The 16,342-nt window shown below is 45.9% G+C and overlaps 2 protein-coding genes across 4 annotated transcripts; one reads left to right on the forward strand and one right to left on the reverse strand.

The window, feature by feature from the left end:
- Positions 1–3,148: 3,148 nt before the first annotated feature.
- LOC123051352 (uncharacterized) lies at positions 3,149–11,154 on the forward strand. 3 transcript variants are annotated; one of them, XM_044474214.1, is made up of 7 exons: positions 3,149–3,363; positions 5,028–6,962; positions 7,369–7,424; positions 7,513–7,965; positions 8,100–8,245; positions 8,355–8,466; positions 10,212–11,154. In XM_044474214.1, the coding sequence occupies exons 2-4, from the start codon at positions 5,103–5,105 to the stop codon at positions 7,526–7,528; spliced, it is 1,932 nt and encodes a 643-aa protein (XP_044330149.1). In that variant the 5' UTR covers positions 3,149–3,363; positions 5,028–5,102; the 3' UTR covers positions 7,529–7,965; positions 8,100–8,245; positions 8,355–8,466; positions 10,212–11,154. The 3 variants fall into 3 exon arrangements, with proteins under 3 accessions (XP_044330149.1, XP_044330150.1, XP_044330151.1); XM_044474215.1 differs by having other exon boundaries at positions 10,262–11,154; XM_044474216.1 differs by having other exon boundaries at positions 3,152–3,363; positions 5,028–7,004.
- A 778-nt stretch (positions 11,155–11,932) lies between these two features.
- Positions 11,933–14,179, reverse strand: LOC123051353 (uncharacterized). Its single transcript, XM_044474217.1, has 3 exons — positions 13,526–14,179; positions 13,095–13,416; positions 11,933–12,187 (listed from the first exon to the last, which is right to left on the reverse strand). The coding sequence occupies exons 1-3, from the start codon at positions 14,045–14,047 to the stop codon at positions 12,147–12,149; spliced, it is 885 nt and encodes a 294-aa protein (XP_044330152.1). The 5' UTR covers positions 14,048–14,179; the 3' UTR covers positions 11,933–12,146.
- Between the last annotated feature and the right edge of the window lie 2,163 nt (positions 14,180–16,342).

The following is a 16,342-nucleotide window of genomic DNA, read 5'->3' on the forward strand; positions in this document are numbered from 1 at the left end:
GGCTAGAGATGGGCTGAGACCCGGATATGGCTTAAAGCCCGTAGTTACAATCATTGTTATAGTAGACTTGTAGTGTAAGGCAAGTATTGTTTTAGAGCCCGAGCCGGACACTCTTATGAGCCGGCCGGGACTCTAAGGGCTGCTGGGCGTCAGCCTCCCTATATAAAGGGACGACCCGGCAGCGGTTTGGGGACGACAACAATCTCTCCGAGAGCCGGGATAAGTGTTTAGTTCCCTGGCGATCGTAACCCTAATCAATAACACCTCGAACTGGACGTAGGCTTTTACCTTCACCGTAAGGGGCCGAACCAGTATAAACCCTCGTGTTCCTTGTCCCGCATAAACCCCTTCAAGCTTCCTAGTTGCGATGGCTCCACGACTAAGTCCTAGCCCAAGGACATCTGCCGTGACAATTCCACGACAGTAAGCCTTTAGTAAGCAGATCCGTAAGCATACTTTGTCATACTGATATGCTTAACATTAATAGTTTGATCATGCATTCTATGTGGAACAACATGGTACTTTAGGTCAATGTGCTTGTTATTCGCATGGAAAACTGTGTGTTCATTATCGCAGTATAATGTCAGTGGTTTTCTAAGGCGTCTGTAAGGCGTCGCAAAGCTTAAGCGTCAGGGCAGCATGCGGCTTAATCTTTAAGGCGTCTGCTAAGGTGTTTAGGTTGTCGCTCTAGTCCATATTGAATGCCTTGAGATTACTAGGCAGGCAGGAAACATAGATGTTGTTGGCGCCAACAGGTAAAGAGGGGAGAAAGAGAGAAACATCCCCCGATCCACACACATCTCCTCTTCTCTCGAGTGGCTCCTCTTCAGCAGATATGCTCCCTCTGCAGCAGATCCTCCCCCCTCCTCTCCAACGGCTCCTCCTCCACTCCAGCAGCTCCTCCTCATCCTCCTCTCCAGCAGCACCTCCTCCTCCTCTCTAGCAGCTCCTCCTCCTCTTCAGTACAACAACAACCAACAACAAGGAGCCTGCCAAATTACTTTTCAGTTGTTGCAGGCTATTTTTTTCTGTACATGTACTCCATCCGTTCCTAAATGTAAGTTTATTTTATAGATTTCATTATGAACTACACACAGATGTATAGAGGCATATTTTAAAGTGTTGATTCATTTATTTTGCTCGGTATGTATCCATATTGGAATCTCTAAAAAGATATATATTTAAGAACAGAGGGAGTACATTATATGCACAATCAGAAAAATCTATACATGCAAAATTTGATATGAATTACATTCATAGGTGCAATAAATAAATAAATAAATTAAAAGCCCGTGGCAACACACGGGCATTCTACTGGTTAGGAACAATAATGCAGTAGGACCTCAAATTAAGAGCATCTCCACTCCCCCCCCAACAGCCCCCCAAGGCCCTTTTTTATTGGCGACGCTAAAAAACGGCCAAGTCGCGTCCCCAGAAGCCCACCTTTTGCCGGTTAAGCCCGAATTTGGCGCCGACGGACCCAGGCCGGACTCGGCGCGCTGGGGGAGCGCCCGGGGGCGCCGGGGGAAACATTTTTGGCACGAAAGCCCGATGGACCCGCCGAGTCAGCGACCGGCCGCATTTCGTCTTCCTCATCGCCTCGTTTTCCCGCGGGGAATCAATGCCAAGGCCGCCGCCAGTCATCCTTCCATTGATTTCTCACGGGCGGCGCAGTGATGGCGCGGTGACGCGTGCCCGCCCCCTCCTGCCACGCGTATACACGTCTGCCGCCCCCGGCCGCTATAAAAGTCGCCCCTCCCTCGCCGGTGGATGCACTCTCATTCGCCCGCAGTCCCTCTCTCGTCGCCGACGCCCCCATCTCGTCTATCTCTCTCTCTTCCCCCGTCTACAGGCGTCGCGTCTACAACCGCCGGTGGGAGAGCGATTCCCCGGCGATGGAGCGGCGGCCAACGGTTTCAGCCGCCGCCACCTGCACGAGCGGGAGGCCTACCTCCTCCACGAGGCGAACTACCCGGCGCCGCCAGACATGCGCGTGCCGGGGCAGTGGAGGCTCAGCGCCGGAGGCGTCCCCGCCCCCCGCAGCCAAATGAAGCCGACCGCTTCCATGCCGAGATCGCGCGCGTTCGGGCCTCCCTGCCGGAGGAGGTGCGGGGCCTTCCGGAGTACGCCGCTAGCAACCACGCGTACTGGGCGGCGTACTTCCAACGCGGCCACGAGGAGCAGCTCGCCTCCACCAACAACGCGCCGGTGAGGGGGCGCCATAACACCGACGGCCGCCGCCTGTGGTGGGGCGTCCCCGGGCGCACGCTCCACTTCGTCCTCGAGCACCTCGAGGGCGGCAACGAGCCGCCGCTCGAGTACCCGGCGGCCCCGGCCCCGGTCCCCCGCGGGAGCGGCGGTCATTGGCTGTCGAGGCGCATGGCGGGCGGGTCCTCTTCCTCCTCCTCCTCCGGTTCACCGGCACTCGCCAACGTCAAGGCCGAGCCCGTGGAGACGCTGCTTGGGCGGCGCACCCGCGGCAGCGCCCTCGTCATCAACGAGGGCGTGCGTGGCCCCTCTGCTCCCTCCTCCCGCCTCGTCAAGCTGAAGACGGAGCTGGGGCTCGTCGCCGTGAAGAACGAGCACGAGGACATGGCCGCCGCCGATGAGGCCGCCCTCAAGTGGGCGCGCGAGGAGTACGTCCGGCTGGAGATGGAGCGCCAACGCCGCGCCCTCGAGGAGATCGCCGCTCGGCGCCGCGGCCGTGACGAGGGCGGCGTCATCGTCCTCGAGGACAGCGACGACGAGGCACCGCCGCCAACCAAACCCGTCTGCCAAGGCGACCTAGGACATGGGTGTAGCAAGGACGGGGGCGGCGTGAAGGAGGAGGAGGACGACGACGGCAGCGACTACAGTGCCTTTGACAAGCTCTTCGGCGGCGGGGCGGCAGCGGCGTAGTAGTCGTTGTTTTTTATTTTGTTTTTAAATTATATTTTTAATATGTAAAAAAATGGAACGCCTAAATTTCGCCGAATTCTGTATCGTGTTTGACCGAATTTTGGCTAAGTATGGTTTAAAAAAAGCGTCTGGGCGACCTTGGGGCGGCGACTGGAAAACCTACCGCCCCACACCAAATTTATCGCCGGTTCACCCCAGACGGGGCTCTTTCAAATCCTCGGGGCGAAGCGCTGGAGATGCTCTAATTTGTTTTCCTTCGTTTCGTTGGTTCATCTCCGGCATTTCAGTACTTCCACATCGTCTCTCCTCACCCCCGCCTGCCACTGAAACTCACCCTTTTCCAGCTCAGGAAAAAAAAAACTCGCCCCTTTCCCTTCCTCTTCCTCGTCGGCCGGGGTCGGCGTCGCCTGCTGCCATTCGCCGGAGACCCTCATCGTCCTGGCCGCCTACAAGGCTCGCGTTGAGGTACTCGCATTTTCTCCCCTCCCGCATGCGTTGAGGCAGCAAAAGGCTCGCGTTCGATTTAATGCCGTACGTCTTGGCTGATGAAATTGGGGCAAAATCCGGATTCAATCATGGCCACCGGGTCTAGGATCTCCTTTTGGTCGGCTAGGGTTTGGGGGGACTTGAGCCGCTCGCTTTCACGCGCTGATTTTGGGTCGATCCGTCACGCTCATTCCTAGACATGGGCTCGGTTTCTACTCCCGTTAGGGTTTGAGGTTTTATAGCAGGATTCGTGCGCACCAGAGGATTGGTATCTCTTTTGGTCTCCTCTGCAGTGTGGAATTGGGCTTGTGATGTACCACAAAGCCTTTCTCTGTTATGGGGGAAAGGGGGGAATTTTGAGCAAAAAACAGGGGAAATACAAACAGCCACATTCAGACTTACTGCATAAGAGACAAAATGAATGTAGGTGAGTTAGTTGCTTTAGATTTTGTAAGGGACGTTCGCAGTGGAGCTTGAAGAACAGGTCACTGATGAGTGGACTGCACAGATTTGTTGTTCCGGGGTGATAACTGGACTGCGACAAGAACTTGGGAGTTTGGGGTGGTGTCTGTTCCAAGGCGACAGCTGACAACCATGCCGCCTAATAGGATGCTGTATCAGTGAAAAACATGGTACTGTATTTAGGTTAATGGGATTATTTGAAGTGGTATAGCTGTGGATGTAAATTACATGGTTAGTAAAAAATAGACTCAGCGGATAGTTAAGAGAGACTAATAACTTGACCCTTTCCTTTATCTAGTACAAAAAATCAAGAAATGGGCATTACATCATTAAAGTAATACTCCCTCTGTAAACTAATGCATGATGTTTTAGGTCACTGCTTAGTGCTTAGTGACCTAAAACATCATGTATTAGTTTACAGAGGGAGTACATGATTGAGCAAAAAATTGAAGTATAACGAAACTTGCACATAAGGTAGGGAGAAATCTGATGTACTTAAGGGATTACACTCGCTAAAGTCACTGATGAAGATCATAATTATTATTTTTCCTTTCTTTTGTAGCGGACAGAGTGTTTTTATCATCTTGCTAAGCTATCAGTTGTCGTTGTCCCTTTTTTCTTCTCGAGCACACATCTAAATGCGCGTTGTTGTGCATTAGAAGGCAGTGTACACGCCACCAACTGTGGAGTTTTAATTGTCCTTTTTTTTTGTGGCACATTACCTTGAAATCAATATTGTAGCCAGCCTGTCAAAGGGTTCCTCCTCAAAACACAAAGGAGAATTTTTCAGGGAGTATTTAAAAACTGAGAAAGACACAAAGAGAAGATGAAGACACAGGTTTAACCAGAATCCACTGGAAAACTAAGTTGCGACTAACTGGGAAATTGAACCCTGCTGGGACCTGGGAGGGCTCTCTGATCAGTTCAGCACATATTTCTTGAAACTGATCTGCCACATGTTTAGCCTATGAATTATCTGATGAAGCCTAAATAGATTATATAACATATGCATTACATTTTGAGTGCTCATGGTCTTTCATGTTGGTAAAGATGGCTAGATGGCATTGCTAAGATAGCACCAGCGTACACACCCTTATGTAGCAAGAAGCGCTCACTGCTCTTCTGTTTAAGAATGTACTCTTGAAAGTTCTTAATTATAATTTTGTGTTTGTTTGGTGCAGATTGACAAGCTACCTTTTTTGGTCTATTGCTTGTTCTTTGTTGTCTGGAAGTAGTATATCTCACTCCATACTACTATGAATCTTGATAATAAGTGTCAGCAACAACAGCTATCAGGCTCAAGTTCTGCAAGGCCGCGGACATTTTGGACCAGCTGTCCAACTTGTGGCACCAAATATCAGTATTACCATTCAATTTTGAAGAGAGCTGTCCACTGCCAGAATTGCTCGAAGGCCTTTATAGCACATGCTTTAACTGAGCAACCTGTTCCTTTTGGTCCAGATCAACAGTTTGCTGAGGTGTGGATAAGTGCAGGAGTATTTTCAGAAATTAGATTGCTTCAGAAGTTCGAACCTGGGCAGATCTGGGCTCTCTACAGTGACATAGATAAGTTTCCCAATTGCTATGCCTTCATAGAGAAAGTTGATCTCGAGAATAATGAGGTACATGCAAAATGGCTTGAACTTTGTCCTGATGGAGAGATGGAGGAAAGATTGGTAATAGATCGAACGGTTGGGTGTGGAACCTATAGGGTTTCCACCACCCATGGTATTATGATTTACACCGACACGAAACCTTTTTCTCATCCTGTACATGCGATATTCACTGGTAGAAGGAACTCTTATGAAATATATCCTAGGAAAGGTGAAGTCTGGGCCCTTCTCAGGGGATGGGATATTGGTTGGAGTCCAGATGCTCACAACCAAAAGAACTACAAGTATGAAGTTGTTCAGGTCCTCTCTGATTTCACAACTGGCACTAGCATCATTGTGATGCCACTTGTCAAGATAAAAGTCTTTGTTAGCTTATTTATGCAGTCTGAAGTGGCTACTCCATACCTGATACCTCAGGATGACACAATATGGTTTTCACATTATATCCCCTACCGTTTGATGGGTGCAACTGAAAGCAAAGGCATTCAGGAAGGAGCTCTTGAACTTGATCCTGCAGCGCTTCCCGTTAATTTGGAACAGCCTCTCACATGTCTCGTTTCAGAAAGCATGTCAGTAAGAGGCTCGGAGTTTGATGCCAAATATGCTGGTTCGTCTGGAGGAAATAAATCTCACAAGGAATCCAAAGGGGCTGGGGAGAGACAGCATGGTACATGCATGAATGGAGGGATCTTTGCAAAGGCACCAGTGGTAGAGAATGGGGAGCATTACACTCCCTCTGCTGTAGAAGGTACGGATGTTGATGAAGAATCTGATGATGCTGGAGTAGAAGTATTATGTACTGATTTTTTTAACTTCGACCAACTTCGAGATGTAAGTCAGTTTAGACCCAACCAGATCTGGGCTGTCTATGATACTCAAAGCTTTATGCCAAGATTTTATGCTCGGATTACAAAGGTACAAATGACCCCAAAGTTTAAAGTACACTTTGTTTGGCTGGAATTTGATCCCACAAATAAAGCAGAAGTGACATGGTCACGTGGGGAACTGCCTATTGCGTGTGGATGTTTTAATCATGGAGCGTCAGACACAGCTAAAGAAACTAATATGTTCTCCCAGATTATTTCCTGTGTGAAAAGAAAAACAGGAAACTTGTATGAGATATATCCTAGGAAAGGTGAAGTTTGGGCCCTTTTCAAGGGATGGGACATTGGTTGGAGTTCGGATGCTGACAAGCACACAGATTTTGAGTATGAAATTGTTCAAGTTGTTTCTGATTTCACGACAAGCACTAGCATCATTGTCATGCTGCTTGTAAAAATAGAAGGCTTTGTTAGCTTATTTAAGCAATCGAAAGAAGCAACTCCGTTAGTGATACCTCAGGATCACACGCTCATGTTTTCACATTGTGTCCCTCATCATTCAGTGAGGGGAACTGAAAGAGAAGGTATTCCAGAAGGAGCTCTTGAACTTGATCCTGCCGCGCTTCCCCCTAACATGAAGAGGCTTTTGCTTCTGTTGTTCCAGAAAGCAGATCAGTGGAAGGTCAGGACTTTGGCACCAAATACAATCATTATGCTGTAGAAGGTACTGATATAATCAGCACTTTTTTTGAATGATACTGCAAGAATATCTTTGTAACCCACTTTTATTTATAATTCATAGAATATGGTGACACAGTCTAGCTGCACAACACTAATCTTAAAAAAACTATTTAAACCAATGGTTGAATGTTGATTATAGGTTGGTCTACATTGTACAGTGCAACAACGGAAAATTGAAAATGGACAACAGGACATTTCTTACAGTTCTGGTTTATATGCTATGAAGTGTTGTGTTTAATTAATATATTGTGTTTGTGCTGATCTGCAACATTGTTTGTGCCAATCTCTTATTCTATTGATGTTTCTTATTTAGCAGTTAATTGTTACAAAAATGTTGTTACATGCAGATAGCATTACACCGCTTGCAGACAAATGTCTGCTGCAGGAGATTCTATCTGACTCGGTATTGTCTATATCCTTTCCATCCACATCGATGTTCAATATTCCGTTTAGTACTTCTGATTTATTGATGGTATTATATCTCTTGCTAGCCTGCCATGGCAGTAAATGAGCACCAGGAAGCTACAGTATCATTGGGTGCAACCACCAGAAAAAACAATGATATGAAGTTTACCCACATCACTTCTGCCAATTGCGCTACCCTTCCTATGAAACATGGCTGTTCCTCTACTTCACAAATCGTATCCTCAAGGCGCAAATTGTCTCAGAATTCTTATGTTGTTGATTTGACTGATAATGCGACTATGCATGGACATTTGAAGGAACATACTTCTGCGAGACGTAAAAAGGCTAAAATAGCAGACAATGTTTCTTCACAGTTAAAACATAATGTCGAGTCAAGAGATCTAACTGGATACCAAGGTGAACAATCTACACCTCCATCAAGGAGAAGTACTATTGAACAAGCATGTGAAAAGAATGAGGCTATTCAAGAAAGATGCGGAGGCCAGGAATCTACTACTGTACCGGCCTTCTTGAAGCTGGTATGCTGCTTGTGCTTGTTCTTTGTAATTTGATTTTGTCTTGCGCTTTGCCGAGCAAGTGCTATCTTGTTAGGATGTTTATCTTTGCACTCATGTATGAGATAATAATCCTTAATTTCCGATATTTTTATTAGGCTCGAGAAAAGCTCAGTACTGCAGAGTACGGAGAGTTTGTTGGATTTATGAAGGCCTTAAAATTGAAAACCATGCACATCAAAGACCCACTTGAGGCAATAGCGAAACTGTTTTCTTCTCCAGGGCGACTCGCACTTCTTGAAGGGTAAAACTACATGTGTTGTAATCTTCATTAATTCATTCTGTCCAGGACCTAACAGACAATAAAACTATTACACCTTTGATATATATATCTTTTTTTCATCTGCTTACAGGTTCGGGGTCTTTGTTTCTAAGAATCATCTTCCGTTATATGACCAGCTTGTTCGAAAATATACTCTGGCTAATACATAATGACATCATCAGTTGCACTTACTTAAAGGCATGGTTCGTTCCGCTCTTTTATTCCGATGTCATTTATTAAATGATAGCTTCAGTGTGCCTTAACGTTTATGCCTAACTATTTGCCAACAAAATACTTTATTATTCGTGATGCTACCTCTTTTTTTGACACGATTCGTGATACTACCTCTATTGTCAATAGATCTCACTTTGGAATGTGCAGTCAAACTTCTAAATCTCTGACCACTAATACACACAAAACCATTTGTATCTGTATGAAAATTGTATTGGTAGATTCATTACCGAAGGTACTTTCATACTGTTGTTTTCCCATCAAATTTTTATTTTTCAATAAAGGGCACTTTTATTATCTCAAAAAGTAGCATCAAGCGGATACAAAACCTTATGAGGAACACCCGGCCTCTACATAACTAGAATACACACAGCCAAACACCAGAAGTCTGACAAAAAGAAAGAAAAACAACTGAAACATTGGCAATATTAGAATCCTATAGACCGATACTATGCATATGCCGATTGGTGGACCGATCCGGAGATTATGTTGACACCCATGTTGGGTACAAACCTCCGTAGCCACCTGCTCCAACCGCGTACACACCGTCTTGAACAACGGTTGGTACTCCGCTCGTTGTAGTGCAGACCACGTATGAAGCGAGTGCGTACAACGGAAAATAACCTGCAGAGGAGAAACATTTTTGTCGTTAAAAACGAAACCATTTCTACATAGCCAAAGCGACCATAGCAAGACATATACTCTCACCCTTATTAGTGTTTTGAACCTATTTGAAATTCCGTCCAACCAATGACCAAAAATATTGGCAACACTTGTGGGCGGATACAGATCAACGCTATTTGGATGACTGACCGCATAGAACATGCAAACTTGCATTGGAAAAAGAGGTGTTTGATTGTCTCATCATGAGTACAGAAACAACACTTTTTACTCCTTGGCCAGTTGCACCATGCGAGGTTGTATTTGGTTAGCACAACTACCACATGAAGATTTTAACTTTTAGTGGATTCTTCGCCTTCCAAATTTTCTTGTTATTACTCACCGGTACCTCAGAATGCGTGAGCGCACGGTACATAGAGTCTACTGTGAAAGACCCTGATGTAGTAAGGTTCCAGCGAAACACATCCCGGCCTTGTGTCAGGCTAATCGAATCCAGACGGGATAACAGATTATGCCATGAGATAAGTCGGGGGCCAATCAAATCACACCTGAATGAAATATTTGGCGGGGGTGAACTGAGCACCTGCACAATTGTATTATTCTTATCGCGAGCAATGTTGTACAAGGCTGGATATTGTTCTCGGAGACTGATATTACCGTCAAATTTTAATACGTAACATATAATTAGACAAAGAAATTGTCACATGTGTGTTTTGGAGAATGGAGATTGTGGTCCAAATTAACAAGTAAAAAGAAGAGTATTGCCCGGAGAAAATAAATGGACATTGTACCTGTTAAATTTGTAGGTGAAAGACTTGGGTGATCTTTCAATACAAATGATCCTTGATCATCTGCAATAATTTAGGCCTTCCATTTTTTTTGTTAACTCTGTAAGCTCCTGATGGCATCATGTCACCCCTATGAATTTGTTTTATTCTCCCCTTTGCGTTCCGTTAAAATCCTTTATTGTTATAGTATTATTCTTACAATTGGGATTATGGCACTTAGTTAATGCAAGTTTGTTGTTTAATATTTCAAGGAAGAAAGAATAGGATAATATATTCTTTACTCTCTTATCAAAATCTTTTCTTTTTAGATTTGTCCGTACAAGTTCAGCTGTTAAGGAAGGTGGATGGTTAATTACAGGCAGTATATAGAAGAGAGGGAGCTGTGCAGATGATACTTAAGGATGAGTGCCTAAAGTTCTCTCATCAGATTCCTTGCTTCCATCTGACAAATGGAAAGGGGGCTAGCTTCGAGGTTGTTTCGAGCTCGATCCTTACTCAGTGCATGAGAGGTTTCTCGCCACTGATTCAATGTGAGATAACCCTGTTTATGGTGAATCTTTTGGAAGCCTCTTTTGGCGGTGGAACTACAAGTCTACAAGACGGAAGGTTCTGCATAAGCTGATGACACCGTATTTCGAGCTGCCTGGAGTACTCAATGTACCGGTGATGTTATTCTGCGTTCCTTTAGTCTCCTGCAGCTAGTGCCTCCTTTAGTCTCCTTTAGTCTGGTGTTTTTTTTTTCGTTTTGAGAAGCAGAGAAGGTGTATGCTGTTGCCGAGCAGCAAACTGAAGTAATGAGCCTGCAAATGTTGAATTCCCAGGGCTCTGCTTGCTTGTGCACTGCCTTCATGGTGATGGTAGAAAAACTTCCTTCTCCTAATCACCCAGATTCTATGGTACAATGCTGTCCCGCCGGGCTCAGAAGGTGACAAGGCATTCGACAGAGCAAAGTCAATCTGGCACTAGGCATTCACCTCAGGTGATATGCTCCTTTGTTTACGGGGTCCAAAACTCCTGTTGCAAAAGAGCCATGTCAATCTGGAACAAGGTATTTGAGAGATTTCACAGGGAGTCGGGGACTCAAGCATATCTGTAGCTAAAATGCTTTGCATACTATTCCTGTGTCCTGGCAAAGTACGCTGATGTGCACTACGCTGATAGTGGAGTGCAGGTTGTTTGGCAACGTCATTTTGTATGAAAAGCGCTTTCTGCGAAGGTGAAATGAGATGACTAACTTGATTTGGCCTTTTAGCTTCTACAATTTCTACGAGCGGCAGATGTTATGAAATGGACCAATTGAATTATCTGAATCAAGGACGGAAATGTGCAACTAGCTTGAGGCCATCCTTTACCTTGCATACACAGACCGATAAATCTACATGGCACCTACTACTTTTATCTTTCTACAGGACAGCAACAGTTTGAGACAGCTCCCCAAATTCAGGTCCTAACAAAACAAATCATAATATCCTTTTTCCAAGCATGATCAGGTCAGAAAATAAGAAGAATAACAAGACAAACATTGCAGCTCATGTACGAAACCTGAATAAAGCTCATGTGCAGAAACGAGATTTATTTATTGTTGGAACCTGAGTTTTGTTCACAGGTTATTCAACGCGAGTAAACATGGCTAAATCAAACGGATATCACCACCAACGTGGAGTTTCAAGTTCTACAATGATTTATTCCCCAAATAGCAGATCATATTTTCCTTATCTACAAGATTACAGCAGTTCAGACAATTCCCAACACCTAACAGTTTCAGACTTGAACAGATTCAGCTAACTGTTTTTCAGACTAGAACAATTTCAGTAACCTGTTTGTCAGATTGTAACAGCTTCAGTAAGACAAGTAGATTAACACCCCACTAAATTAAACCCAAAAAGCATCATCGATCTGCACCAAAATCTGAACAAAATTCAATCAAAGACCATCGATCTACAAATATCGCAGAATCGTCGACTCATTGCAATAACGGAATAACCCCTACAGTGAAATGCTTCGTCTATGAAGCACACCAGAAATCACATCTCAGAATTACAAAATTGTTCAGTCATTGGACGCAACACTCTCAGCAGTTCTGAAACCAGAACGGAGCAAGTTTAGTTAGCAGAAGAAACAGAGAGTTTTCTGAAACTCTATCTATCTATCTATAGGCAAAAGTAGGCGCCCAGTTCTGTTGTCGTCCAGGCAGCGGAACTTGTGGACATGTGAACTTTCAGGACCCCCGCTCCGATCTTCCTCTACTCTGCGTGGACATCCGGGTGTCGCAGATCATTGTAGGCTGAATTAGCAGAAATTATGAGCCAATTAGGCAGCAGAACAACAATTAATAACAAGACCAAGAAGGAAAAAAAGTTGAAACAATATAATGTGCAAGGAACTAAAGATTTTATGTACTATTTTAAGATACTAGCTGAATTGTATTCACAGGTTAGAGAATTAGTATCTTCTTCTCTGCAAAGGTGAAATGGGATGACTGAACTTGATTTGGCTTTTTAGCTTAGATAATTTCTACTAGCGGCAAATGTTATAAAATGGAACAACTGAATTATCTGAATCAAGGACAGAAATGTGCAACTAGTTTCATCCTACTACTTTTACCTTTCTACAGGACAACAACAGTTTCCTAACAAAACGAATAATAATATCCTTTTTCCAAGCACGGTCAGGTTAGCACTCGACGAAGCAAGACCCCAAATATCATGTTCATGCAGCAAAAACAGATTCAAGAACTACAGTACATTTCTGAACAATTTAAATCTCAAAGTCTTGCAAATAAAAAAAAGAATAACAAGACCAAGATTGCAGCTCGTGTACAAAACCTGAATACAACTATGTGCAGAAACGAGATTTATGTAGTATTGTTGGAACCTGAATTTCGTGAGTAAAATGGGCTAAATAAAACGGGTACCACCATCTTCTCTGTTAATTTCAGATCATCTTTTACTTATCTACAAGATTTCCACAGTTGCAGACAACTAACAGTTTCAGACTTCAACAGATCCAGTTAACTGTTTTTCAGACTAGAACAATTTCAGTAATCTGTTTGTCAGGTTGTAACAGCTTCAGTAAGACAAGTAGACTAACACCCCACTAAATTAAACCCAAAAACATCATCTATCTGGAGAAAATTCAATCAAAGACCATCGGTTTTCAGTTCTTGTCACCATTAGGAGAGAGGCTCTCACCAGGGGTGTCGGCCAGGAAGACGACAATCTCGAGGGTCTCGCCGTAGCCGCCGTCGGGCAGGTCGACGACGAGCGGGGTCAGCCTCCCATGGCGGCCCGCTCGGACGCACATGGCGATGTTCGGGTAGTACACGCCGGCGCCAACGAGGAACCCCAGGTCGTCCCTCAGGCGAAACGCGGACCTCCCCCTGAACCAGAACTGCTGCCAGCCTCCGTCCTCGGGGTCCTCGGGGTAGTGCCCGTCGTTGAGCGCCCGCACGAACCGGATCAGCCGTTCCGGCTCCGGGTAGATGACCCCGAGGAGGTATCCGTATGGAGGATTCTGCAGTTAAAACAGAATTGAACTACGGTTCAAGAAGAATTCGCTGAATCGCCGAAAGCAATTCAAGAAGAAGAGGTATCAAGAAGCGGGTCGGTCATGGCAAACTCACCGGCGGCGGGGCAGGAAGGGCAGGCATGTCCTCTCTGGCGGGGATGGGCTCGACGACCCAGTACATCATGGAGCTGAAGCTGTTGTCGACGCTGACGCCGGCGTTCCAGCGGATGTACCTGCCGTTGGCGCGGAGGTAGCGGCCGCCGACGTTGCGGAGCAGGACGACGTCGTCCCCGAAGCCCGACCCCACGGCTTGCCACATGACGGCCTCCACGCCCGGCTGGTCGTAGTCGCGCAGCTCCGCGCGGAGGCCCCTGTGGCCGAGCCTCGCCGGCGTGGCCGTGGCGGCGAGGTAGCGGCCGTAGGCGGCGCTGTGGAGGAGCAGGCGCTGGCCGCCGCCGTAGTCGCAGCCGACAGCAGCGTCGTCTCCGCCGTTGTAGATGTGCACCGCCCACACCGCGTTCAGGGATCCGTGGATCTGGCTGAGGGTGACGCTCTCCCCGTCGTCGGCCGCGTGGAGGTAGGTGCGGTGCACTAGGCTCCGCAGCCGCACGTGGTGCCCGTCCTGGAAGCGGTCCATCGTCGCCGGCGCTGGAGATCAGAGGCGGTGGGCTGCTGCGCGGCGGCGGTGGAGGGAGGGCGAGGGGTTCTTGGTTTCTTGGGGCTCCGGCGAGGAAAGCTGTTGGTTGAGGCGGTTACGTTGGGCGCCAAGCCGCCAAGGCGGAGGTATTTCAAAGCTGCCGCCGTCCCGGGCTTCGAGTGCGAGGTGGGCTTGCGGGCCCATCCCACATTACCGAGCGCCGTCTCTCTCTATTCCCGAAATCACTAATCGAGGAGCGCTCCTCGCAACGATTAGTCGGGGAGCGCTCTCCGCGCGCCAAGTGTCACGCGCGGAGCGGTCGGGAGACTTTTCCGAGGCGCTCCGCGCGCGACACTTGACGCGCGCACGGCGTTTCTCGTGTTTTTCGGTTTCTGGTTTCCCTTTCTGTTTTTTTTTCACTTTAGTCCTTATACTTTTAATGTTTTATAAAACCTTTTGATCTGTTTTGAGATCTGTTTCTCTCTGGTGTGGGCGAACCGTCGTGGAGCACTGTTCTTTCTTTGCCGTCGTCTCCGCCCGTCGCGGCCGCCGCTCTTGTCGCGTGGTTACGGCGGTCCCTATCCCGGCCGCCGCGCTTGTTGCCTGCTCTTACGGTGGTCCTTCTTTAGCGTCGACTGCGCTTCCCCGTTCGCGTGATCGCCGTTCCCAACCGGTTGCCTTCGTGGGTTCCCTGTTTTCCTTTTTCGTTTCTCTTTTTGTTCCCATTATATTTCCGGGATATGGAGATTTATGGGGTAGTTACGGGTGGGGACTACCAACACTATCAGATGTCAAGTTTCAACTGGGTTTTGTGGGATTAGTTCTTGATAATCATTGTGTTCCTTGCAGTTATGGCTTGTCCTTTTTGCCGTATGCCTGGTGGCCCGTGTTCTTCTGTTGATTCTTCTGTAGATGGGTTCAGTGTGGTCCTGGATCGGCGTTGTTGGAGGCGTGTTGTAAGAATATCATTTTATAATTGTTCAATTTTTGGCACACACGCTTATTTCTTTTGGTGCTGCTCATGCTGTTTAGGTTTTGATTATGATCCTTGTTTTGATTTGTTGTGCAGTATGTTCCGTGCAGTGTTAGAGTTCATCTTGCTCGTTACATCGAGGAGTGTAGGGCTTTAGCCATAAGGAGGGGTGACGAAGATACTGATCTTGCTTTTCAGTGCAATGAGGGTTATTTGTATGGTGTTCTGTTTAGTCATGGTCAGTTGAGGAGCAAATTCCATGGTCCTTCCTGGGAACGATTGGTCAGTGATTATGGTGTTCGTCCTCGTGATATAATGACCATTAGGCTTGAACATTATGGAACATGGATTGGTATTGATTTTTATCGTGTTGGTCGTGGAGATGCGTTGTCTCCTTTACCGTCTGCTGGTAAGGTTTATTTTTAAGGAAGTTTTTAGCTTGTTTTATTGCACATGATGATTTTTTGTTCCCTTGAGCCTGTGTAATTATATTTTGTAGCTCTTGATGGTTTGAGCGACTCCGAGATGGAACTTGTTGGGAGTTGTTATTACACCCGTGGTGTTTTTCTTAATTATCAGCAGATGTATTTCATGAGGTGTCAACTCTTTGATGATGTCTACATATCCTGTTGTCCTTTTGTTCACAGGATTGATTCCATGAATGTTAATGGTCATCATATGGTCAAATTTTTTTCCACTGTTTTTTCTTTGTTTCTGTTTATTTATTTATTTTTATTATCTCTTCTATTTATAGTTTTGAATTTCTGTTCTATTTCTGATAGCTTGATGTTTTCTGTCAGGTTATTCCTGGTATTGTTGTGAGGAGTTTGAAGGAGTTTGTGACTTTTCCTAGGACTGGCGTTTTAACCCTTGAAGTTACTTTGGAATCTGGTGATGATGATATATATGTGAGCACTCCTTGCTCCTACTTCATTGGCTTGGGTAGTAGAATGGTGTTCAAACAGGAAGGTTTCAGTGATTTTCTCCAGGCATTGTCTATTGAAGTAAACAACTTGGTGCTGATAACTTTCAAAGAGCGTGATGTGAGGCTTGTTGTTATCTTCAATCTTCTGCCACAGTGATGTTAGTTATAGCCTTTGAACATAAATGGATTTTGTTTAAAAATCTATGCTATGGTTTAATGTTGTCTAGATACATGAAACGATATGAACCTAAGTGTTCATTGCTGTTGTATGTTTGTAGAAGAGGTATGGCTGTGCATCTCTTTTAAATATGATTTTTTGGACAAATGTTATTTAATTGGGGTCATAGTTATCAATACAGTGGAGGCACGTGTGTTGTTTACTCTGAGGCACGACTGT

Source organism: Triticum aestivum, chromosome 2D (genome assembly GCF_018294505.1).
Source record: "Triticum aestivum cultivar Chinese Spring chromosome 2D, IWGSC CS RefSeq v2.1, whole genome shotgun sequence".
Taxonomy (NCBI): Eukaryota; Viridiplantae; Streptophyta; class Magnoliopsida; order Poales; family Poaceae; genus Triticum; species Triticum aestivum.

What these genes read in the sequence shown, in the direction of transcription:
- LOC123051352 (XM_044474214.1), top strand. Translation starts at nt 5,103, where the DNA reads ATGAATCTTGATAATAAGTGTCAGCAACAACAGCTATCAGGCTCAAGT. An exon ending in AGAAAGCAGATCAGTGGAAG is followed by an intron (nt 6,963 to 7,368) that starts GTCAGGACTTTG and finishes TGTTACATGCAG; the next exon opens with ATAGCATTACACCGCTTGCA.
- LOC123051353 (XM_044474217.1), bottom strand. Translation starts at nt 14,047, where the DNA reads ATGGACCGCTTCCAGGACGGGCACCACGTGCGGCTGCGGAGCCTAGTG. An exon ending in CCCTTCCTGCCCCGCCGCCG is followed by an intron (nt 13,417 to 13,525) that starts GTGAGTTTGCCA and finishes TTTTAACTGCAG; the next exon opens with AATCCTCCATACGGATACCT. An exon ending in CTTCCTGGCCGACACCCCTG is followed by an intron (nt 12,188 to 13,094) that starts GTGAGAGCCTCT and finishes CTGCTAATTCAG; the next exon opens with CCTACAATGATCTGCGACAC.